Here is a 24,881-nt window from a genome sequence, read left to right on the forward strand (position 1 = left end):
TGTTGTTACCTGCTGTGGTAGAAATTGCAAGCATCACTGAAGCCGACATGTATCTTCAGTATTGGAAATATTCAACAGGAATTCATCAGAAATGATTTCAAAAACCTGCAGTCTACAGTGTTGTGATAAATGACTGAAGAAAAGTTTTCCCCTTATTTCAGACAGCCTTTGATAGCATGTCTGTTTAGGAAAATATATACAGATTAATCAACTGTGTACCTGGCTCTCAAATATTTTTAGCTTCTTTGGATGAACTTTAAGTTATGTCAGGGGTCCCCTTGGCCTTTCCACTCAGAACCACTCAACCAACATCGATGTGTGCTTATAAAAAAAAAAAAGGTTTGTAGTATAATACTGCTCAGCAGCTTTGCTGACCTGGAATTGGCATGGTTTGACTAGCTTCTTTTTGCACCTTAAACCTAGTGTTGTACTGATCCATCCTTTGCTTTGCCATTTCTAGTTGTGAGCTGGATCCATACTCTCTCTTCTACTCTTCGCGAGGGGAAACGAGGCTTATCTTCCAGGAAGAGTTCTGTGCTAAAACCTTGCACTTCCTACTTCTGTATACGCTGATGCACAGGCTTCAGAGTTCTACCTTGTGGGGACTTGCCACCCCACCTAGAGGTGACAGTTACCTTAAAAGACTGCAGTTTTGACGTGTAGGGGGCTGTTTCTGTTTCTAATAAGTAGAGAGGCCTATGAAAGCATCTTTGAGATCTGAGGAGGTATATGGCCATCTTGTGCTCCTTGTCTCTGGGATGTCAGAGCTTTGGGTATTCATCCTGTGTCATCTCTCCCACTACCTCCCAAGATAATTTGCTGCTGATTTGCTTTAATTTTGGCTGTGTTTTTACTTATTCCAAAATATCTTCCCTAGTCCCTTCAGACTTCTGTCAGTGTGCTGAAATGGCTTTCTCTTGGTAGATAGCAGACTGTTGCTTCCTCCTCTTCCCTCGTTGAACTGGCCAATAACCCGGGAATAGAATCCTTGTTTCTCTCAGCCTCCCCATTACAAAATCAACAACTGTTCGTAACAGACTAAAGAAGAATATAAATGCCCGTTTACCATCTTGATTATGGGCTTCCATATGTATTATTTTTCAGAAGGCGATCATGTCATGCATACTATTTTTATCCATACATATTATGTTAAAACTACTTTTTCTCAAATGCATTTCCTTGAAATACTTTTCCATATATTTTTATTTTTAAAAAATATATATTTTTAAATTTTCAGTGACTGAAAACTGTTTAGTAATGTTTAATATACCATTTGAGCAGTCTTTTACTTTGGGACGTTTAGCTATTTGTAGTTACAATGTCACCTTGTGTGTTCAGACAGGGACTCATATCTTATGCATATCTATCTTCCCAGCATGTAGCATTATACCTAGCACAGTGGGTGTTCACTAAAGAATTATAGTTGAGTTCCAGAAATATGAGGGCCATTTGATAAATTTATAACTATCTACTTTGTATTTGGAACCCTGGGTGTAGGAATGGACAAGATGGAGGTGGTCCTTGCCCTTATAAGCTGAGGTGTTATTCTATATAGCAAGGTTTATATTACAGAGGCAGCAGCCCTCTTAATATGAAGATCAATTAAAAAACCTAAAAGTCACACCATATAGTAGAAGCAGTCAAAATAACTTAGCAGTGTGGTTATTTGGAAGAAGTTCATGCCAGTCTTTTTCAAGTATTTGGCTAATTAACAATTGACTAATTGATTTCTCTACAGATGGCAGTTCTTATGATTGTCCACTAATGTTACAGATTGAGATGAAATGATTGTTTTCAGGTTCAAACTTTTTGACCCTTACGAATAACTGGAATCAGGTATACTTAAATTTAAGATTTCATATCGGAATGTAATATATTGTTGTATTTAGTGATGTTAGAGACCCAAAGATCTTTTAGGGCTGAGTTTGGGGGTAATAGGAAATATATCCCCAAATATTTTTGGTCTTTCTGTTGCATATTTTAAAATATGATTAAACAAAGATTGCAGCCATGAAGAAGATTTTCTGCTGTAAATTGGTCTTTCAACCCTGCCAGCTGTTCATGTTTTCTGTGATCCCACTTATAAAAGTGGAAAGTGAAGGGTGAGTGGCTGCACTCTTGGGCAGGCACATAATTAAAAAAAAAAAAAAAAGTGTGTGCCTCAGCAGAGCTATGTAAGAGTTTCATATAGCTGCCTTTTTCTTTTTTATTGTAGGGCCAGCTCTCAATGTTGCAAGAAAAAATAGACCATTTGGAGCATTTGCTGGCTGAGAATAATGAGATCATCTCAAATATTAGAGATTCTGTCATCAATTTGAGTGAGTCTGTGGAGGATGGGCTGAAAAGTTCACAAGGCAATTTCAGCCAGGGTGCTGGCTCACCTCTTCTGTCATCAAAACAATTGTCCCTCACAGACAACCCTGCAGACTGTCTGTTTGCATCACAAAGTGGAAGTCAGAATTCAGATGTGCAGGTAATGTATACATTTGTTAATAATCACTGGGCTTTGTTTTTGTTTTTATAGATTTGATTTGGTATCTATTCTTATAAAGTGATTTGAATAGTCACAAGATCATTAATGTTCTTGTTTAGTGATAAAATTCCATAATTCTGTGTTTCTCCTAATTTTTCCTATTTTACATTTTGTGAATGTGGCCTTTTTGTATGCTTTTTAGGTCTTAATTTCTGTAATAGTAGAAGACCTTTCAAGGTTTAAGTTTAGCTGAAGAGATTTTCCTACCTTCCTTTGGAGAGTACAAGAAAAACCCTCCTCTTACTATATCACTGTTATACATTAGAGGTTTCACACAGTGTAGAATTAGATTCTTTTTGCCCATTATCTCTTTGTGAAAGGGAAAGGACATATTCTAGACCTCTGCTTTCCAGTATGGAAGCTACTGTCCACATGTGGCTACTAAGTACCTGGAATGTGGCTAGTTTGCTTTGAAATGTACTCTAATATTCACACAAAGTGTTGCAGTTTAGTATGAAAAAAGAATGTAAAATATCTTGTTTATTTTTATATTGGTTACACATTGATATGGTAATATTTTGAATATATTGGGCTAAATCTCATAGAGCATTAAAAGTAATTTTGCCTATTTTGTTTCACTGCAGAATTTAAAATCACATATTTGGCTTGCATTATATTTCTCTTGGATCACGTTATTCTAGAGGGTAGTAGAGTTGAAGACTAGGGTAAGAAAGGATTTCTGCCTTTCTTAAACTTAGGATGTGTCATTCATATTTTTATGTTCTACAAATTAGCAGAGAGCTATGCTTAACCTCATACCTTAGACCAGAAACTGGAACTTGGTGACAAGACCCTAAGTGGTGCATATCTTAAAGTTGTACAAAGTGAGTTGGCTCTGGTCTTGCTTCAGAGTAGAAGTTTTCACTAATTCCTGGGACAGAACATAATATGATCGCGAGACCATGGCTCACAGGCCAAACAGGAAGCTGGGGACAATGGAGCTGTCCAGGCCTTTGCCTGCAACCTCATCAGCTAGTGTGCGGCCAGGTTCAGATAGGATCAGGATCCTGTGCTTCGAAGGGATATTTATTTCTGCCAGGCTTGGCTTTATTCACGTTTTAATTAAGTACCTCTTAAAGGGAAACTAAACTTTGGCGCGGGGTGGGGGGGCATTAAATCTGGGATGGACAGAAAGGAGATGCAGAGCAACTATGAAAGGCAGGCAGAGGAAAGCAGCAGGGACTGGGAGATCCGCAGGACCAAAGAAAGAACTGAAAGGAATAGTAGAGACTGCTAACACATCTTCCTGTCCAGCTGGTTCCCAAAGATTTGCTGACTTACCCTGGGAGCGTTTTATTTATTAAAGTCATGAATTCCAAAGTGAGCGATACATTATACAAAATACTTTGTATTCACTTTTATGTAATTTGCTTGATATCTTTAAAAAAACTTTTGTAACCCATTTATTAAATAAGATATAATTTTTACATAATTTAAATTTTACCAAAGGGTGGTTGTGTTCTTTGTCACATTTAGTATTATAGAGAGTATGGTGAGTAAAAGTTTGTAGGGTTTTTTTGGGAGGGCAGAATTTTTTTCCTTTGTTTCAAATAAATTATCATGTAGAAGGAATATTGCATTGGAAACTTAGAAAACATTTAAACACTTCAAAGCTAAATCTCAGTTTAATCTAGTTGACCGTGTTGTAGTTTTATTTTTCTAATAAAAACAGTAAACATTACGTGTCGAATGAGAGAATTGCTATAGATGCATTTTCATAATATAGATGCATAAAATAAGGACGACTCAAAGCAAAAAATAATTTTCAGTACTGAAAATGCTCAATATTTGATCATAATCAAATTTTTTGTTTCTTCAGTTCTTATCAATTTCTATTAAATTGTATTGGTAAGTAAAGCAGAGGAAGAGGAATTGAAATTATTTTTTATTAGAAACAGATGTGAGAGGAGATTATTTTTCAAGATAATTATGTAATACAGGTAGCATTTTAAGCCTTTCAGTGGTGATTAAATGTTTTCTTCCTTAGTCTCTTCAGTTAATGTCTACAGAAATAGTTTTATCTTGTAAAATATACTCAGAGTACAACAATTAGTTTTAAGCAAATATTTTTCAACATGAAGTTTAAATCAATAATGGTTATACATGGTTAAATTTACTTTTTTTGTTGTTTGTTTCTTTATATTTTTAGATGTTGGATATTTACAATCTAATTCCTTTTGACAATCCAGATGGTGGAGTTTGGAAACAAGGATTTGACATTACCTATCTATCTAACGAATGGGACACTAAGCCCCTTCAAGTCTTTGTGGTACCTCATTCCCATAATGACCCAGGTAAAATTTGCACTTCAAAAAACTAGAAGTTATTAAGCCCCTGTAGGCACAGAATATTTTAATGAGAATCTGGTAGAATCCGCTTCTCAAATTTTTGAGGCATAGTCTCTGACTTTCAACACTATCATATTCCTTTTATATGTCATTATATTTTTGAGTTCTCATTTTATCAATTTATTTGCCTTTTAAGGATAGTACTTGTGCAGTATGAAATAGTAACAAACACAGAAAGGTCTTAGCTTTGGGGGGATAAAAAGTTGCATACATTTAAGGTACTGATCATTTGTTTTAGTTACTTAGTTAAAATACTATGTGGGAGAATTATTTTGTGTTCATAAACTCTACATTAAAAAAGGCAGAGTGATCATGGGAAAGTTTGCATCTTTAAAATGGAGAAACAGCATTAAGTGGTTAAGAGCCTTGGTGTCAGACAGACACGAGTGAATCCCAACCCCATCATGTCTAAGATATTAGACAACTTTAGGTAAGTTACTTAATCTGAGAGGAAGTGTTTTCCCAGGTTGGATCAGGATAAACTACTTCATTGGGTGAGACGTAAACGCATGGTGAATGGCCTCAAAGTAACTGCTGTCATTATATTATCATGATTGTTATCTCAAATTATGACTTTTATTTTTTATTGGGGCCAGACATTTTTACCCAAGGTAAGTAGAAATTGCTAAAATTGTAATGAGGAATATGATTCAATGTGTATATGTTTTAGTGTGAATACACAGGCACAGAGTAAATGCCCAGTGAATTTAGTCGCAGGATCTTTTTTGGAGGGGTAGGGTGGAAGGTAGGTAGGAATGTACTTACAAAGCCTCTTTTGAAGGAATTACTAATACTTATATTTGTTATTTTTCCCAATTTGTCAATTTTATTATTACTGTCACATACTGCTATTCACTTAGTACTTTGGACGTTTTTTTCTTTACTCCCAACATTTATATCCTACTTATATTCTTTTCCATTAGTTTATTTTATTATCGTGTATTCCTTTCTCTAAGACAATAGACCTAACAAGTTAGTGTCTGGACACATGATTTGGTGAAGTTGTGTGTTTGTGTTTGTGCTGCATGCCTCTTTGGGGTGTGAGAGGTAGTGAAGGAGATAGAGCTTGGATGTTCAAATGTTTGCATTTCCAGAATACTTCAGTGTTTAGTAAGCACAGAGGTATAAAATACATGAAATCAATATTGTTTTGGAAATTTGTGATGAGCAGTTACCATATGTCAGCTTCTGACTTGGTTTCTCTGTCTTTGGTCTTAATGCCTTTATCTTTTTCTGCAAATACCCATCAGTTTTATTAACTTTTTCTCTTATATGTTTTGCATCATCCTTCCCCTTAATCTTAGCTTGTCCCTTCAAATCCTAAGTCAGGGATGGCTTGGCGTTGTGGAAAGACTACGGAACTTTGGAGCCAGGCAGAATGAGGCAGGCATCCTGGTTCTACTGCATACTGGTCCTGTGTCCTCAGGCATGTTTATTTGTGTATCTGTAAAATGGAGATCATATAGGTGTAGTAGCATCTTAAGCAGGAGGTAGTTATCAAGTAAGTGTAAAAGATGATGAAAATCACATCTAATCAAAATAGCACCAGATTAAATACATCTGCATTTAAGGGATGCATATGAAAAATATATCTTTGTTTATATCTAGACTTACACTCAGTGAGGTAAGATGCTTAAACTTCACATGTGGTATCCGAGACTACCTGTAGAAGATAGATATTTTTTTCTATAAACCCCATTCACTCTGAAATATTCCCCTGTTGAGTGAAATAGAGGCAGAGGCGCTTATAGTATTTAAATTGTTCTTTCTTCCTTTTTTGCCAATCGTGTAGTTCAGATCTTGTCACTTAATGGGGTATGTGATGTGATTCCATTGTATACTATTTCTTGTAGGTTTTATAAATACACTTTGCAGTGTGTCTTGCAAGTCCTCCTGTGGAACCGCCTTTCCTCCCTTTTTGATTTTTTGAAGACCTTTATTATCCTTTCCCCTTTTCTGCCATCCTCAATTTCCATCAATGTCATTTCTTGTTATTCTATAGCATGGACGCTTAACTGTAATAATAAAATTTGTAGTTCACTAGGCACTGTGCCAAATGTTTTATAAATATCTACTGTTCCCAGTAATCCCTGAAGGTTAGCGCTGCTATCCATGATGAGGGTGTTAGCCACTTGCCAAGCTTACATAAGTAGTGACATCAGAATACTTTCCTGTAAATTTACCTGGCTCTCTCACCTAAATAAACAGGAATGGCAGAGAACATGTGTCTCTTGCTACACTCGATTCTCACTGCCTAGCTCTACACTTGGCATAGAGTAATCACTAAATATATGTAAGGCCTTCTCTAGTGTGCCTCCATGCCCCGCCACAGCTTTCCAGTGCTGTACGTACACTCAAACTTCTGCCTAGGCACAGATATAAGTATTTATATTGCTTTATCTTGGTCTCCTCACTAGAATGTAAGCTCAATGAGGACTCATTTGACATTAACCACTGGGATGCTAATGCCTAGAACAGTAACCAGCATGTAGCACAGACTCATTCAGTTAAATAAGATAATGAATAAAGGAATTTGACTCTGCAGACTCAAATGAAATATTTGACCTTGGCCCACATTTTTCTTTAACTCCTCTCTTTTTCATTGTCTACTATTTCTATTTCTTTAATACTAAAAATATCTTTTTTAGAATGTACTTTAAATTACTTTATAATTTAAATAACAAAAACGGATGATATCAAGCTCTTCAAGGGCAGGGATTGCCGCTGCTTTTTAGGTTCTGTTTGTTTGGTTCTCAGTGTAAGTATGTTGTTCTGTGAGCAGACACCCCTAATAACTGTTCCTGACTGCAATAAATGAATCTGTCTGTTGGTATCCTAGCAACCACAGTTGAATCTTTTTGTCTTAGTGAAAGATGTTAATGACCCTTACCCTCAGGGCCTTCTCCACTTAAGAAAAAATAATGGTCAGAAACAGACCTATTAAAACTAGAGAGATTTTTGCTATCAAGCAAATTTCTAGAGAAAGGAACCCACTGACTTTTTCTAATAATTTTCACCGCTCCTTAACAAAAGTAGAATTTTGATAAACTAAATTATTCTATGAAAAATTGAATCATTCAGATCATGAAAAACCACTTTTTCAGTGGAGGAAGAGATAAGTAAATGCACATACATTACACATGTGACTCCATGATGGGAAGTCTTTGTATAATACTCTGAAATGAATGTGCAATTAGGCAATTTACTTTCTAAATGAGATTTATAGAGGTTTGTTTGCATTTTCTGCAGCAACAATTTAAAACAAACTTTAGCTCAGTTGTTTGTTTCATCAGTGGAGTTTTGTCTTTGGGGCTAGAAACATTTGAAATAGATTTTTTTAAGGATTTCTATATTTAGTCCTCTAACTTAAAGAATTATGTTGCTGTGTTTTTATATATGTAAATATTTTTCTTCTTGGTTCAAGTTGGTAATATCTCTCAAGAAAGATAAATTTCAACCTATGTTTGTATTTTAATAAAATTTCTAATTATGTCTCCTTCCAGTCCATAAGGACATGTAACAATTGTCATACAATATTTTCTATGGTTTACATGAGTTAAAACAAAATTGGAAAGGAATTGTTAGGTAAATGCTGATAACTTTGTACTGTTGTGCTTTTGAAAAGTTTTGAATCATAGACCATGAAATTAAATGTTGGTTGATTGATACATGTTCATGTTGTATTTAATAAGCTGATTAAAACACAATTACAGCACCTTTGTATCTACAATCTTAATTCTTTACTTCCCAATAGTTTAACTGCTGAAATATTTAGGTAATTTTTCTTCAAAGAAATCACAGTGTGTAGAGAGAAGATAAGGTATACTAAATGGAAAGTTGGACAGCATATTGTTAGTTAAGCAATTTGTAAAATGAACATCAGAAAAAAAATCCCCCATGTGGTATGACTACAAAATGGAAGGAAGATCTAGACCCAGGAGCCACACTGCAAAATAATTTTTCTTTGTGCATTTGCAGAATTTTATTGACTCAAATGAATGATTAGGATTTTTCAGCTTTTTTAAATTAAGAAAACAGATTTTTGCATTAAGTATATATTCTAATTTGAAATGAATTTATGTATCCTTATTCTTTAAAAGTTTGTGGGGAAAAAACCCCAAAACATGAGGAAATCACAGTGTAATGTTATTTTAAGGCTTTTCTGTTCAAATATTGTTAAGCATAGTCAGAAGAACACTGTTGGGCAGGGCCCATGTATGAGAGGCAGTGGGGACAGAACTTTGGCTGTCAGAGGTACCTGCTGAATGAAATGAGATGATTGGGAGAGGGAGAGGTTTGAATTTGGCCACAGTTTCGGGAGTACTTTGTCCTGTTTAGTTATTGCGAAATAAAGTGAGTTCTTTGGTTTTGGCTACTGTGATAGATATTTGAGTTTCTGGAGCTAAGATAGTATGAGAAAGAACTGAGAGGTGGCATTCATTGCCTGTTTTGCATCAGGGAAATGTCCAGTGTGTGTTACTTTATGTCATCCATTTTGCAACCCTGAAAAGTGGTAATTAAACCTCACCGACCTGATAAGGGCAGTGAGGCTAAGGCTGGTGTAGTAATTTGTTCAAAGTCAGTCAGTTATACATTGGCAGAGGATGGTGAATTGCAGCTCAGACTTGCCTGATGATAAGATCCATGTGCTTTCCATTGACCATGCTGCCTCTTAATATACTTTATTTCTTTTAAATGATTCTCTTTCTTCTTGCTTTATGAGCATTGGCTCATTTAGCACATTTATCTGAACTTGGGGTTGTTAGTAGGGTTGCCAGATTTACTAGAAAAAAAGAGAAAGCAGGCTGCTTAGTTAAACTTGAATTTCACATAAACAATGAAATTTTTTTAGTGTATATGTTTACCAAATATCATAGGGGACCTACTTATATTCAACATTTATTACTTATCTGAACTTCAGATTTAACTGACACCCTGCATTTTATCTGGCAATCTTAATTGTTAAGAAAATGATGGCATTTAAGATAAATATTTACATGGCTTTTTAGAATCGTCTTGTTAAGAAATCTTTAGACTTGGTGTAATGAAGTTCTTTTTTTAGAGGGGAAAAAAATCTTTTTGGGTTTTAACTGGGCTACATTCCTTAGGAGCACATGTGTCAAGTAGCACCTAAGAGATGTCGGTGCTCCTTAAAAATCTCCCTGTTACCCTATTTTGGTTACTTTTGTCTATCTTTCAAGCCTGGGTGCTTCAGAGCTCACTAGGGCCCTGGTTATACAAATGTTGCTAGTACTTAAGGGAATTTACTATGTACTTTATATATTTATTATTCTAAGTACTTTATATATTTATTAAATCCATTACTGCTCTCAGCAACTTTATGACAAAAGTACTTTCATTACCCTCATTTCATAGATGAGAAAACTGAGGCAGAAGAGGGGATAAGTAATGTGTCTGTGGAAGGGCTGGGTTTGAACCCCTAGCCTTTTGGCTCTGGAATCTGGACTTATAACCTTTATTTAATGTTGCCCCTTTTTGAGGCAGAGCTTTTAGGAGGAAAGCCTTTTAAATGTTTCTAAGCCAAATGTCATCTATGTTACACTGTTAATCATATAAAACATTTTATTAACTATCTTGCAAAAGTAGACAGCTCACAGCAGTGGTTCCTATCCCTTTTTTCTTCTAGTCTATGCCTATTGAATTGGATGTTTCTGTCTTTAAATACTACATTAGTTCATGAGATGGTGAGTGGTTTCCCTCATTGCTACATATTTTACAATTAGGAAGTGATTTAGAAACAGGATTTTCCAGCTTTTAAAATGCTGCTGATAATTTGCCCAGCATTTGTAGCCTCCTCATATCCTAAGAGTGACTCCTCAAGGAAAGTTAGTTTCTCTTTTACTTCTAATGATGTCTCTCATGTGATAGACACTTTTCATGACTTCAAACAACCAAGCTGTTTGGAGAAGACTTATTAGGCCTGAGGTATCCTCATTTGGTGTGAGTAGACACTCCGGATGGAATCCTTAACAAGAGAGGAAAGTAACTTTAGCACAGATTTAGAAATTATTTTAGAGGTTGATCTGACCATTGCAGATATCAGGTGTCAAGGTAAGCAGCTCTTTTAAAGGGCATTTAGAAAAGCAAAATAGTAGGGGGTCACAGCTGACATTTACATATATAGCTGAGAGATGAACAGAACCCTGGCTGTCCTAACAGTAATGCGAAAGGATTCTTGTGGCGTGGGATAGAATTTCCAGGGACAGCATCTTACTTGGGTTCAAAAAGTGCTATATCTCCAACAACTTAATGGAAGTGAAGCTGATATGCTTTGAAAACTGTTAGAGACACTGAATGACCTGGGGGAAAGGTTCGATTATTTTGGAAGCCTGAGTTAAAAGCATTTGGAAGAATTAGCAGGTTTATAGATTTGCAAAGACTTATGGCTCTTTGGAAAACCTGGACTTCATCCCTGACACTTCCACTACTCTCTCTTGGAAACGTTAGTCATTTACTAAGTTCTCTTCGTTTTGCCTCCTTGATCTCCTATTTCTCTCCATCTGTTTCCACTGTAGTCCATTAACCATTTTATAGCAGAATGGTTGTAGTCTCATTTCCTGCTTCTCTTCTTTGCTTTTTTATTCTGTACTTTGCCCTCACAGAACAGTTATCTTTGAAAGCACAGATCAGAAAACCTTAACTTTCTTCCTTCTAAGTTTTCAGTAAGAAACAAAAATGGTTTAAAAGGTTTTCAGTGATCTGTCTCCTGCTTCTATTTTATTTCTCAACCACATAAGCTGCATATTTCTCAACCACATAAACCCCCACCATATAAGCTGCAGTGCAGCCATATCTAGCTGCCTTCTGCTCCCTGAAATTGCTGTGTACCTTCATGGCTTAGTCTTTTCCATATGCTCTTACCTCAGTTTGGGACTACCACCCTTTCTCTCTATCTAGATGTTTACTAATCTAAGAATCTCTCTTTCATTGTGCTAAGAATTTACTATTTCTTTATTCCCACAGTGTTTTTATCTTTTTACTGCAGAATCTGTTTTCATTTAGCTTAGCTTTATTGCTTTGCCCTTATTAGATGCTTGGTTTGTGTTTGAATGAATAAGCCAGAAAAGAACGTTAATTAAAACTGTTTCACAGTTTATTAGTAGGGGGAAGCAAGCTTAACTTATAATAGAAATGTTGGAATTAAAATTAATCAGCAGCAACTGTGAGTTATGGTAATACCAATTAAAATTGTATCTGTCTTCTTAAGTGTAAGGTCGGATGTTCCAGTTAAATATTGAAGTATTTGACAAGTGATGGAAGTCACCTGTTGATAGAGAATAACTTCGTTACTAAAGGAGCTTTCTTTTCGTATGAGCCCCATTTGTAGTTATTTTTAAATTTGAGAATGTTATGTTAAAACGGAAACAACTTGAAGCTTAAGGTGCATTTTTTAAATGTTTATTATCTGGATATAATTATTTTTGACTCAAAATGTTTTTATGTTTTCTTAACAGTTCGTACCCATTTAACTTATGAGTAGAATTAATGTACTCATTCAAAAATCATTATGTAGCAGTTAAAATCATAACAGCATAACAGTGATTTGAGGGACATGCCTTTTTTGAGATGTCTCTTTTAAATCATTTTAGGACTGACAGAAGCTTTTAAAATATTAATAGAAACTTGAAGATACTGGTCAAAGATTATTAGGTTAGCATCAGAACAGACAGTGAACATATTAGAGCTAGTAGTGTGTGATATCTTTTACCCTTGGTTTCATTTCTAGTTGAAGTAATAAATTTGCATTTCTATTCTACATGCCTTTTTTTTTTTTCAGTCCTTTTGGCCATATATCATTATTCATCTGTCAGGTGCTTATTGAACTCTTGCTGTTGTAGGCTTTGTACCAGGTGCTAGGTTTATGAGAATTGAGTGGTTTGAAGTTTGCGTTGTGGCGTGTATCCAGGCCTGCTTCTAAAATTTGTGGGACTTGGGGCAAAAGTACATGGAGGCCCTCAGACCCTATGTAGAAATATTTAAAAGTTATAAATCAAACTCATACATTGGTTAAAAAATAGGTCCTTTCTACCTGCTTTGAGAAATAGTGATCTAGAAGGCCAAGTGTGAGTTTAGAATGCTGGGTCTCCACTTTCCCACTGGAATGTGGTGGTGTGTGGGGAGACTCAGCCTGTAGGGCAGCCCAACCCTTTTCCTCCCAGATCTGGCCTTCCTAAACCAGGAGAGGTGTTCTTGCAGACAACCCAGGCAGGACTCTTCCCACACCTCTACAAACGGCAGGCAGCCCCTTGGCCACTACTCGGGCTAGAGAGGTTACCACCTGCAAGGTCTACTGTCCTGACAGTGAAGGTCTTATAGGAGACCCAGGAGGCTCTAGCAGCTGGCTTGAGTCTGTATGGACACAAATTTCTGTGCCCTGGTACTCAGAAGGGCAGGGAAGGGCAGGGAAGGGCAGGCTCTGGGGCGGGCAAGTTCTTTGTCCTCTGGACTTATCGTGTGGAAAGAGAGATGGTCAGAGGAAAAATGGAGAGACCCCTCTAGCATCCAGGGCTCAGGGTGGGCACTGTTGCCTAGGTCCTAAGGGTGATACTGTGTATGCATGAACCATATAAAACTAAGCATTCCTTAAGAGGAACGATCTTATCTCCACAAAGTCCCTAAACTTCAAAAGTAAAGCAAGAATCCAAAATTTAAAAAATAGTGGTTTGTTTTTTTTTTCGGTGAACAGTTACTAGGTGCTTAATTGTTTATGCACATTCAAATCAAGCAATGGAGTTTTCAACGTTATTAGTTTTATATTTTAGAATTTAAATTTTTTATGACAAAATAATGGTATCAATTTTGGAATTATGCCTGCTTTATAGAACTTCTAATTATGCACTCTTTGTTTTAAATATCTCCTTACTTATTAAAAATAGCAATTAGCTGTTTTATGGGTGATATTAGAGTGTTGTTAGAGTAAAAAAGAATAAACATAAAGGTATTCTTAGTGCTCTTCTAGCCCTGGTTCAATTTCTGAGTGTATTCAAGGGAAAGAAAGAGGCTGTGAATTGACCACTTAAGTAAATCAGTTTGCAACTCAATGTCCTAAGATTATTAAATCTAGAGGTAGGAATATAATTTTATGCCACAAAAATTTATCTCCTACAACTTTTTATAAAATGCTGTCTTTCTGATTGGTCTCATGTTAATATACAATTGTAGTTTTACAGTAATTTAGAAAAAGAGCCAATTCAGTGTAAAAGGGAATACTTGATTACTCTATTGTATAAAAGCAATAAAAGCTAATTTACTGTTATATTACTCAATATTGAAGGCTGCAAGAGGCTATCTTTCAGTTCATTCTTCATTAATCGTGCTATATTGTGGTGATAGTAGTCTCCATTATAGATGAGCTTTATGGGAGGCTTTTAAGTTGACATCCCTGAGCTTGTATTTTGGCTTACTTAAATATCTTTGACATATTTTCTTCATGATTGTTGAAGGGTGAATAAAGTGTTGAAGGCAAAATGGATTAATCAGTCTCTATGATTCCTTTATGAAAACTCTCATGATATACTATTCTTTGAAATGGTCTTAATTCATACCAAAGTATACCTGATGAAAGTAAGTAATTGTGCTTTAAAAAACCTTTTACTTATTAATCTTCATAAAGACTATCTCCTAAATTTGCCCTTTATGCTAGATTACTAGAGTTTTGTTGCTGAATTAATTTTGGAAGCAGCCCACTATTCATAGTTCTTTTCTTTAATTGAATTATTAACCAAATAATTAGGGATTATTTTTGACCTTTGTTGAAATTCAAGTAAAAGGTATATGTGAAATTAAAAAGTAATAATTCTAATATAACCAGTGAAATAATTTACACGTTCTTTACTGCACATATGTAGTAACAGCATGTATAGAAATTGATGTTACATACATTTGATTTGGGCTCAGTCTTGCAATACAGAGGTTGATGTACATTAAATTAAATGTTATGATAGCATTTGGTAAAATAAATTCTCCCCACATTGTGATCTTTATTTTTTGGATGGTAATAACATTAATTTTTTTTTTTTTTTAGTACTGTATTTGTTTGCTAGGGCTTCCATTAACAAAATACTACAGACTGGATGATTTACACAAAAGAAATTTATTTCCTTATAGTTCTGAAGGCTAGAAGTCCAAAATCAAGGTGTTGACAGTGTTGGTTTCTTCAGAGGGCCTCTTGGCTTGTAGGTGGCCTTCTTTTCTCAATGTCTTCATATGGTCTTTCCTCTGTGTGTGTCTGTATTCTATTCACTTCTTTTTAGAAGGACATAGTGGATTGGGGTCCACTCACGTCACCTCATTTTTACTTTAATTACCTCTTTAAAGGCTCTATATCCAAATACAGTCACATTCTGAGGTACTAAGGGTTAGAACTTCAACATACGAATTTTTAAGGGACACAACTCAGCCCATAATAAGGGCATAGACTGAATTCTGTGCAGACTGTAATTTGGGGTAACCAATGTGTTTAAGATGTGATGAGTTTATTTAAATGTTTTAAATAAATTCTATACTTTTCAAAATTAGATATTAGAAACATCTTTTTTATATATATAGCATAATAGGTATTTATTTCTTAATCACAGTAAGCCTAAGTAGAGGGGAGTAGAGGAGAGAGACTGTCTAGTCTACTCCATGAAGTCATTCAGGGTTCCAGGGTAATAATGCACTCTTTGCCATCTTCAACATATGATTTCCACAGTCACGCTGGACATTTATAGCAATCTAGCTCGCTCACAGGCAATTACCCTGACTTCCATCAAAGAGACAGCAGCTCAGGAGGTGCCAGAGACACACAGGGGAAGACTGAGCTGCATGACCTCACAGTGAAGGCTGCAGGGACAGCCCCCATTATCCCCATGTAGAGCCCTTCTGCACAACCCATAAGTATGCGTCATCCTGCCCACACCAAGCCAGAAATATCTTTTATTTCTTCATTTACCTGCTTTGATTGTTGAGATGGATGAAGGGCAGTTAAAGACTTATGATGATAATTGCAATAATAATAGCAGCTAATATTTATAAGTGCTAATTATCTCAGGCTCAGGTCTGAGCACTCTGAGACATCTCACTTTGTTTGTTTGTTTGTTTCTTTACAGATACAGGCTTTTAATTTAAACATGGAAAAATTGAATTATCCAGGTAGCATTATTTGGTGAAAAAACAGCTAAAAAATGCCCTAGATCAAAAAAGTTCTATAAAGAATATTTTACACTGTATTCTTATTTGGCTCCTACTTTCATACCTGTCACTTTGTAGGTGCTCAGTAAATAAGTGTGGAATAAATGAATAGATCTCAGTTAAAACAAAAGGGAGAAATAGAATCACAGTGGCAGTACCTTTTTCAAAAGCTCTTATTTGAATTGTTGAAATAGCATTGTCTTCTGTGCCCTAGGCTAGCAGAGTTTGTTGTTGTTCTTGTTGTTCTTGTTGTTGCCAGCAAATATAGTATACTTTGAATATTAACTTAATCATAGACAAAAGAATAGCCAGATGGAGCCCTTATTATTTTACTTTCCTATATGTTTGAGGCTTGGAAACAATAGAGTAGTAGTTCAGCCTGGATTTATAGACACATTCTTCCCTGTAAGATTTCATAGATAAGAGGTTATTCTCTAGTGGATCCACTTTGCCAGTAGGTGGAATTGGTGGCAATGTAGGTTTTGCCTTGGTCACTCATTTTTGTTGCTTTAATACTCTGCCGGATGGGGGGCTGTTAGGGACCTATTTTAGACCTATTTTATCTAAAGACATTTGCAATTTCAGTACGAAGAAACAAAAATGTTTCTTCGTACTGAAATTGCAAATGTCTTTAGATAAAATTTCCAGAATATTTGAGAAGTAGTAGGAAAAGTCAGAGAACTATGTTATCAACAACTACAATTCTCTTTTGAGAAAACTTTACATAGTTGTGTACATATTTGTTGTTTGATTAGTGTCAGTTTGTTCTACCAAAAAATGAAATAATGAGCAGCCTTTGGGAACTAATGCCTATTTTTGGCAGAATTCTACTTCTCAGTATTCATAATAGTGTTGCAATTACCTTATTTCCCTACTGATGGCTTTTAAATATAGTTTCTACTTGTGATTTTCTTTTTCTGTAGTTTAACATATTTAATTAGTGGAGAATTTTAGATGTGGCATGAGAGGATAAAAATTTCATCCCATATTATGAGAATAGTAATGCCAACTTGCTAACACACTGTTCAGATTTAAAATAAGAAAATTCCTTAAAACTAGAGATAAATTATAAATAATTAATTAGATATTATAATTGTTAAGTATAAACCGATGCTTTGGCCTTAGGTTTTTTTTCTCATTTCCATCTGAATTTGTGTAATTCTCAAAGTATTTTTATCATTTCATTTTTAGTGACTTTTTGAGTCTTGTGTTTATTCAAATATAATTTCGTTAATTGAAAACATTTGTTAAATTATTATGTACATCTTTATATTACCGGAACATCTAAGGTATCTAAAGGTAATGCAATGGACTGTGACTGAGTTGAAATCAGACATGTGAATCAGAACTTTGTGATATATTTGTGTCTTGATTTAGGTTGGTTGGAGACTTTCGATGAATACTTTAGAGAGAGGACTCAGTATATTTTTAATAACATGGTCGTCAAGCTGAAAGAAGACTCACGGAGGAAGTTTATATGGTCTGAGATCTCTTACCTTTCAAAGTGGTGGGATACTATAGATATTAAGAAGAAGGATGCTGTTAAAAGGTTTGTTTTAAAACTGTTTCTTTGAAGTTTGGTAATATTAAACATATAGTGAAATATTAATCATATAGTGAAACAAGTGCTGAATTTTTAGAAGGTGCAAATTCTTAGCTTTGTATCTGAAACTTAAACTACTTCACATCTTTTTTTTTTTTTTTGATTCTGGTTCATCTCTGAAAAAGTGACTTGAACCTTTTTCATTGAAATCCTTATGTTCTAGCTTTGTCCTCGAAATGGAATTACTAGGTCAGAGGGGCTTAATATTTTAAGGTTTTTTGAAGTGTATAATCAAAGTGGTCCCCAGAAAGGTTGCTTTAGTGTATTCTAAAATCTTCCATAGAGAAATATACCAATTTTACTGTCTTTTGGCCAGGAATATATATATTTTTTCTAAAACCATGATCAATTTAATAGTTGATATATATAATTTTAATTTTTATTCTTGACGAATGACAATATTACATATTTTCTCAAACAGGCAAAGCTTTATGAATTACTTGGTCATGTAATTTTTCTTACTGATTTATAATTGTGTTTATACACATACATACACACAACCCTTATTTTTCCTCAGGTGTTTTATTTTCTTCTTAATTCTTAGTGCTTGATATATAGACTTTTGACATTTTTATATAGTCAAATTGATTAATCTGTTTTGATATTGACTTTGCCTGTCATATTTTAAAAGGTCTTCCCTAATCTAGAGATCATTATATAGTCCTTTTTTCCTTAGTTTTGTTTTTTACAACTCAGTTTTTAAAATCCTGAAATTTATTTTCTTGATTTGGTATGGTGGGAGCTTCTGTTCACCATATCTTCTTCCCCTCTTCTCCCTGAAGTTTAAGGATTATCTAAGTATGAATTACTTTCTTTTATTTATTTAATATTACATATTAAATAACTAACACTGTGTTAGTCCCTGTTCTAGGTACGTTACAAATGGTAACTGATAATCTTCATAACAGTTCTGTGAAGTAGGTACAGTGACTATCCACATTTTGCAGATAAGGACACTGGTCATTCAGGGTCACCCAGCTGGGATGTGCCGGATTGGTATCCTATCCAGTCCAGCCTGTTCAGCCCTACAGGCTATTCCCTTTCATGCTATGCCGCTTCCCTAAGATTTAAGTAGTCCATCCTTTCTACTGATTTGGAGTACTGTCTTTATTGTATTTAAACATGAATTGATTTCTCGAATTCCTGACCTCTTTCACGGACTTTTCTATTTTACTCTAATTGTTACAGCTTTGTGATATGTTTTATTAGCTGACAGCTTAAATTTGCTCTTGTCTTTCTTTACTGAAAAATTCTTTTAATGAGCGACCACTTAATTTTCCCAAAGAGCTTTAGAATTAATTTGTTAAATTCTTCCTACTCTATTAAATTTTTTTTTTTGATGGAAATGGACAACAATTAAAGATAATTTAGAAAGAATTGATTTTCCATCATTAGCCATTGGAGCTCCCCGCTCCCCCTTTTCACACGTAAAATGTGTATAGGACTGGCCAGGAAAGTGCCATAACTGAAGGCTGTAGGCTTTGTGGGTCCTAAGGTGAACCAGGGATAACTGCTCCACCCAAAGGGGCTAGCCACTCTGCCACTCCAGCCATGTGTGGCCATGGAAACCAAAATTTCAGGATATTTCTCCAATTATTCAAGACAAGCTGGAATTCCAAAATGTTATGTAAAATATCTTGACTTTTTAAATTGAAATGGTAGCAGCTAATTTAGATAACACACACATATACACACACCATAATTCTTAGTATAAATAGATTTACCTACTGGTTTGTAGCCTTTTATATTAAAGAACTGGTCTTTGACTAAATTTTCAGATTAAAATATTTGGCTGTTTATATCTTACATTACTCCTTAAGTACAAATAACACTTCAGATTTTTTTGAATTAGAATTTTATAGAGATTTTACTTAGATTGTTCAGATTGTAAGATTTTATCACATTTGATTTTTTTTTTCTTCATCGTGATTAGATTTGCTAAAGCTTTTATTTTTTTTGTACCCCTTCCCACCTTCAAAGAACTATTTATATTTTACTGGATTTTACTCTTGACCTTTCTTCTTTTATCTTTACTGATTCCTTCTACTTGCTTTTACTGTTGCAAAATGAGCCACTTCATTTGTTTTAATAAGGAATATGTCTCTGTTTGTGTTTGCCTTTTAGTACTGCTCTAACTACCTTTCATATTTTTGTTATTTTTTCACTATTATATTTTTTCTTAAATGTTCTGTAACTATTTAATGTTTTTCCTTGAATAGGGTATGTTAGAAAGTAGTTTTCAATTTCCAAGTGCAATTTTTTCCCAGTTATACTTTAGCTGTTAAAAACTAGTTTTCATATCTTATGGTCAGAGAATATGGACTATACAATTTTTATTCATTCTGTTTGGATTTGCCTGATCTTTGCCGCCCTTTATACTTTAAGGCAGTCCATTTAGTGTGGCAGTTCTGATGGCTGGGCACTGGAGCAGGCTGCATGGACTCAAATCCTGGTAAACTCCCATCTCCTTTATGATTTTGGGGAAATAAACCTCCCTGTGCCTCATTTCTTCATTTGTCAAGTGAGGATAATATTAGAACCTATTTAATTGGTTTTTATGAGGGTTAAAAGGATACAGATAATGTGCTTACTACTAGCACAATGCTTGGCATATTTTAAGTCCTTAATAAACATTAGCAACCTTTATTATTTTAACTTTATTTGCCACTTTGAGTATTTTTCTTGGACACCGAATATTAGTTTTTAGTTCTGAAATCATCCTGAGAGTCTTCATCTTTTAAAAGAACAATTTAACTGTACAATTCATATTTTCTCTCTTAAAAAAGCTTCCTTTTGTAATGTTTCAGTGAAGATAAACTTCTTTTCCACCCCTGCTCAATTTTTATTCTTTTTGTTTGGATTTGCCTGATCTTTGCTGCCCTTTTTACCTTAAGGCAGTCAGTCTATTTAGTGTGGTAGTTCTGATGACTGTGCACTGGAGCAGGCTGCATGGGCTCAAATCCTGGTAAACTCCTATCTACTGTATGATGTTTTTAGGATTTAAAAAATTTTATTCATAACATTCTAAATTTTCACCGAGTATGTAAGTATGGATAACTTATTAAATTTTCCACCTACCAATTCAAACATTTCTCCAGCTTATGTTTTCTGCTTTTACTAATTAATTACTATTTTTATTTTATGTGTTTCAGAATTCAGTTATCTAGTTATCGAGTCTTTAGTTTCTTTTTTGCATTTGTATTTTTATTTTATTTGTTTTATTTACTGTGTTTTGGGAGATTTTTCTCAAGATCCACGCGTCGCCCCTCTTCCACCTCCCCCCTCCCCGCTTTATAGTTTAGCTTCAGTTCTTCATGGTTTGGAGCTTGTTCTTTTCTGGCTTTGAATACTTGGTTTTAACTATGTTTTTTATTACGCTTTTCATGTTCTTTATATTGTCATTTGTGAGTTCAGGTATAGTCCCCCTTTTTATTTATCCTTGAGCAATAACAGGTGTATCCATATTTGGAATTTGTCCTGAAAGAGTGTAACTCACCTCGAATTGCTCCATTTCTAACCAGGCACTTTGTCTCCTTGCTGTGGGTATTAGTTAGTAATGGCTGGCCGACATTTACTCCACCAGATCTCCTTTGGGAAAATGGTCTCTCACACACAGAAATCAGATCCTCCACCTGCCTGCCCCAGGTCATACAGGCCAGCTATGACCTGAGCTTAGCTAGTCTATGTATTATTTTCCAGGGCTTTGAATTTTTAGAGAGTGAAGTGAGGGTAGACAGATGTGTAAGGAAGGGAAGCAGACATGGAGAGAAGGTTGCAGGTCATCCCTCACAGCACTGGTGCATTCACAAGACTCTTCCTGTCCTGTGACATGGACCCTGTGGTCCCCATAGCATGGCCTCTTGTTTTCTTCCAGCCTTTTGTTAAGTCTGGACTTTTGCCTGTCATTAGTACTCTGTGTCCAGGACAGTCTCCCAATACATTTCCCCTCCAGCGTCAGATAGTATTGCCTGCAAACAGGAAAGATAGCTGATAGATTTCTCTTCATGTCTTTTGTTGAACAACTTGGTTCATGATCAACATGACTGCATAATCAACAAGAACCCACCAGATGGGGAAGATGCCCAGGTTATGAATAGGACTGGCTGAGGGGAAGAGAGGAGCTTGGGGCTGTGGGAAGATTAGGAGATCTGTAAAGTGTCTGCTGTTTGTCAGATGAGGTACCTGTGGCTGGCTTTCTGCATCTAGCTTCCTTTTGTGTGGCCTGTAAGCCAGTTAGGAGTCTTGGCCTATCTGAAGGTGCTGCTTCGCAAGACTCACAGACTGTAGGAAAGAGTCCAGCCACCTCAGAAGGAAACTGGGCTTGCTGCCTGCCGCCTTTGGTAAGGTGAGGCCATGCTTGGCTCTAGCCCAGTGCATCCTAATTAGGGAGCTGCTCTCTGCTGCAGTCAAGGCCTAGGGGTGGAGAGGCTCCTGAAGGATGGGCTCATGAAACACCCCGAGGGAGGAGAATGGGGGAGGAGGATGGGGACTTCGATTGTCTGTCTCAAGATTCAGCTTTGCTTCAGACCTTTGCCCTCCGGATTAGGGTTTGTTGCCAGAATCTCTCAGACTCTTCTCTTTTTATGACTTGGGGCTCCAGGCTGATTTTTCATGCAGGGCAGTTGCAGGTCAGTACTTGTTGAATTCTTTGAGTTTCACCTGCACAGTATCTGTCTCCGATTTTATGGCATGAGGGTGGCCCCTTCTCTTGATTCCACCTGAATGCAAGTTTCTCTCCCTCTCTCCCCCCTCTCCTTTCTTTCTGTATTAGTTGGGCATTTTACTTAGGTTGGATCATATGAAATTGCTGATATTTGACCACTTTCGAGATACAAAAATGGCAATTTTGTGAGTTTCAACTCAATATTAAGGATAGAGGATGTAAGATGTTAAGGGTGGAAATGCAAATTAGAATCTAGTGCTTAATCCATTGTTTTACTCAAACCCCTTTTGAGAGCTTCTGTTTCGGCAGTGGGAAATATTCTGAATGTAGACCTGATCCTTAATGATATAATTTTGCTTGAAGGAAGATTTGCTTTATAGTTACGGTAGGGCAAATGTGGCTTGTTTCTGATCAAGCTTTACTAAAGTTCTCTCCCTTCTAGCTATAACCATTCACTTTTATTCATTTATTACATTTATCTGTGGAACTAGGGTAATAGCATTTTTTCCCCTACTTATTTAAATATTCTTAGTGTTTCTTGCCTAAATGTATGTTTTCAGGAAAAACTTAATAGCTATAAATAACGATACATGTTTGCTCCTATTATTTAAAATTCTGAGCTTGTACTAAGTGGCATTACTGATAGAATTTTTTTGACTACTAGTGTAATGCTTATGCAATGGCTCGTTTTTCCTTTTGAAGATGAGTCTATGGATTAAATGTCTGTACCTAAATTTGTGAGCTAGCTGTTACAGAACAGAACCTGTTAATTCCAGCAGAGTTCCATGTGAGCTTTTATTATCCCTGAAGAATACCAATTGATTGTGGGGACTTAACAGACACATAACTCAAATGATCCCCATAATTTATTCTAGCAGTGACTTGTTTGATTCTTACCCCTGTGGCAGCAGTAGTTAGCTCTGTAAGCTTTTAAAAATGAAAATCTAGTTAACTAAAAGGAGATCCATGCAAATATCTAGCTTCTTTATTTTTTTGTGATTCAAACTAATTTAATCAATTATAGTCATGATGCCTACTTGTAACACATATCCAGTGGATCTAAAAGAAACTGCCTCTTGTTAAATAATCAGCACATTTTCTGTCTGTGCTTCTTTTATTTTGAAAATGACTGATACGTTAACTTTTTTTTTTTTTTACTTTTCAGGCTTCCTGTTTGAATATTTTTTGGCTACATGCAGTTAAATACTGCATGATGTTTATAATACATCTAAATGTGAACCCTTATTCAGAGTCAAGCAGCTGAAACATTAGCCTTAGCATTTCCGTTGACTGGCACCCAGCATATTCCATATTCATATTTCTTCTCTGGGCTCTGAAGCATTGAAACAGTTCTTACATTGCATCTGCTCCTGCTATTGAGACCATTATTCAGTGGAGAAGCCCATCGGGTTGTTAGAACTTAGAATAGTTCTTGTGTTTGTCAAAGTCAACTAGCTTCTGTGCGTGGACCTTTTGGTATGAAATAAGGTTCCAAATATGTGCCAGGAGGAAAGGTGACATCAGTTAATTTAGATATTATATTTTCACCACATTGCTGGGTTTTATTGCTTTGCCTAGAATTCAGTCTTTATCTAATCTTTCTACCATTCTCTTACATTTTTTTCCTAAGTAGATATTCATGTGAAACTTCTACCCTATCCTCTTAACTCTTTCTGTTTGTTTGTTGAAATCAAAGAAATGTTTGAGTTTACTTTCTTAAATAATATAAATCCAAACTTTCTGATGTACATTTTGAGTTTTACCGGAAAAAATATACCTCTCAAGTTTTTATACAGGCTAATTTATTATACATTTTATACAGGTCAGATTTTATGGTATTTGACCAAAGACTCCTGTAAAATTTGCAGAGTAATGAGAAGTCACAGTGTGTCTTCTGATATTCAAGGTAAATTGCAGATTCGAATTGAGTTTAGAGCCTGAAGATACATAGCATTTCATCAAAGGAATCAAAGCAATGCACCAGTGTCTAAACTAACTTTAGTTCTAATAGTTGAAGCAACGGTATACATTTATTTTAGAATGTATGTGTTTCATCTCCACCCTCTCCAGTCCCAGTTCATCTCGAATGAGGAAGCTCTACTCTCGTTCACTTCATCTGCTAGCTTCTGTTTGCATCACAGATACCGATAAAAGCCGTGAGTGCCTTCTCAGCTGCCTCCTCCCATTGGATGTTTTCTCAGTCCTCTGGGAGGATTTCTCTGCAGCACTGACACTACCACTCCATTCTCCTTGAAATTCTTTCCTTTTCTTTTCTTTCTTTTTTTTTCTTTGTCTTCTGTGACCCAGAGCTCTTTGTTTCCTTGTTCTCTTACATGGCTGAGCATTCCTTTCTCATCACCTCTGATTTCCTCCTCTGCTCACCCCCTTGCCTAAATGTCCACATGCTCGCCTATAGGGTAACACCCCTTGGTTCCCCTCTCCACTGTGTGTGCTCATCCACAGTTTTAATTAACAGGTGTTTACACTGCTTCCAGATCCAAAGCCCCAACCTCGGCTTTTCCTTCTCCCCTGGTAATAGTG

The 24,881-nt window shown here is 35.7% G+C and overlaps 1 protein-coding gene across 1 annotated transcript in view; it reads left to right on the forward strand.

The window, feature by feature from the left end:
• Positions 1 to 24,881, forward strand: part of MAN2A1 (mannosidase alpha class 2A member 1) — a 151,568-nt gene that overhangs the window by 21,132 nt on the left and 105,555 nt on the right. Inside the window, exons 2-4 of the mRNA XM_039848417.1 lie at positions 2,216 to 2,473; positions 4,683 to 4,827; positions 17,452 to 17,623. Coding sequence (XP_039704351.1) covers positions 2,216 to 2,473; positions 4,683 to 4,827; positions 17,452 to 17,623 — 575 coding nt within the window. The remainder of the gene's footprint in view (positions 1 to 2,215; positions 2,474 to 4,682; positions 4,828 to 17,451; positions 17,624 to 24,881) is intronic.

This window comes from Pteropus medius, unplaced genomic scaffold, assembly GCF_902729225.1.
Source record: "Pteropus medius unplaced genomic scaffold, Ma_sr-lr_union100, whole genome shotgun sequence".
In the NCBI taxonomy this organism is placed as follows: Eukaryota; Metazoa; Chordata; class Mammalia; order Chiroptera; family Pteropodidae; genus Pteropus; species Pteropus medius.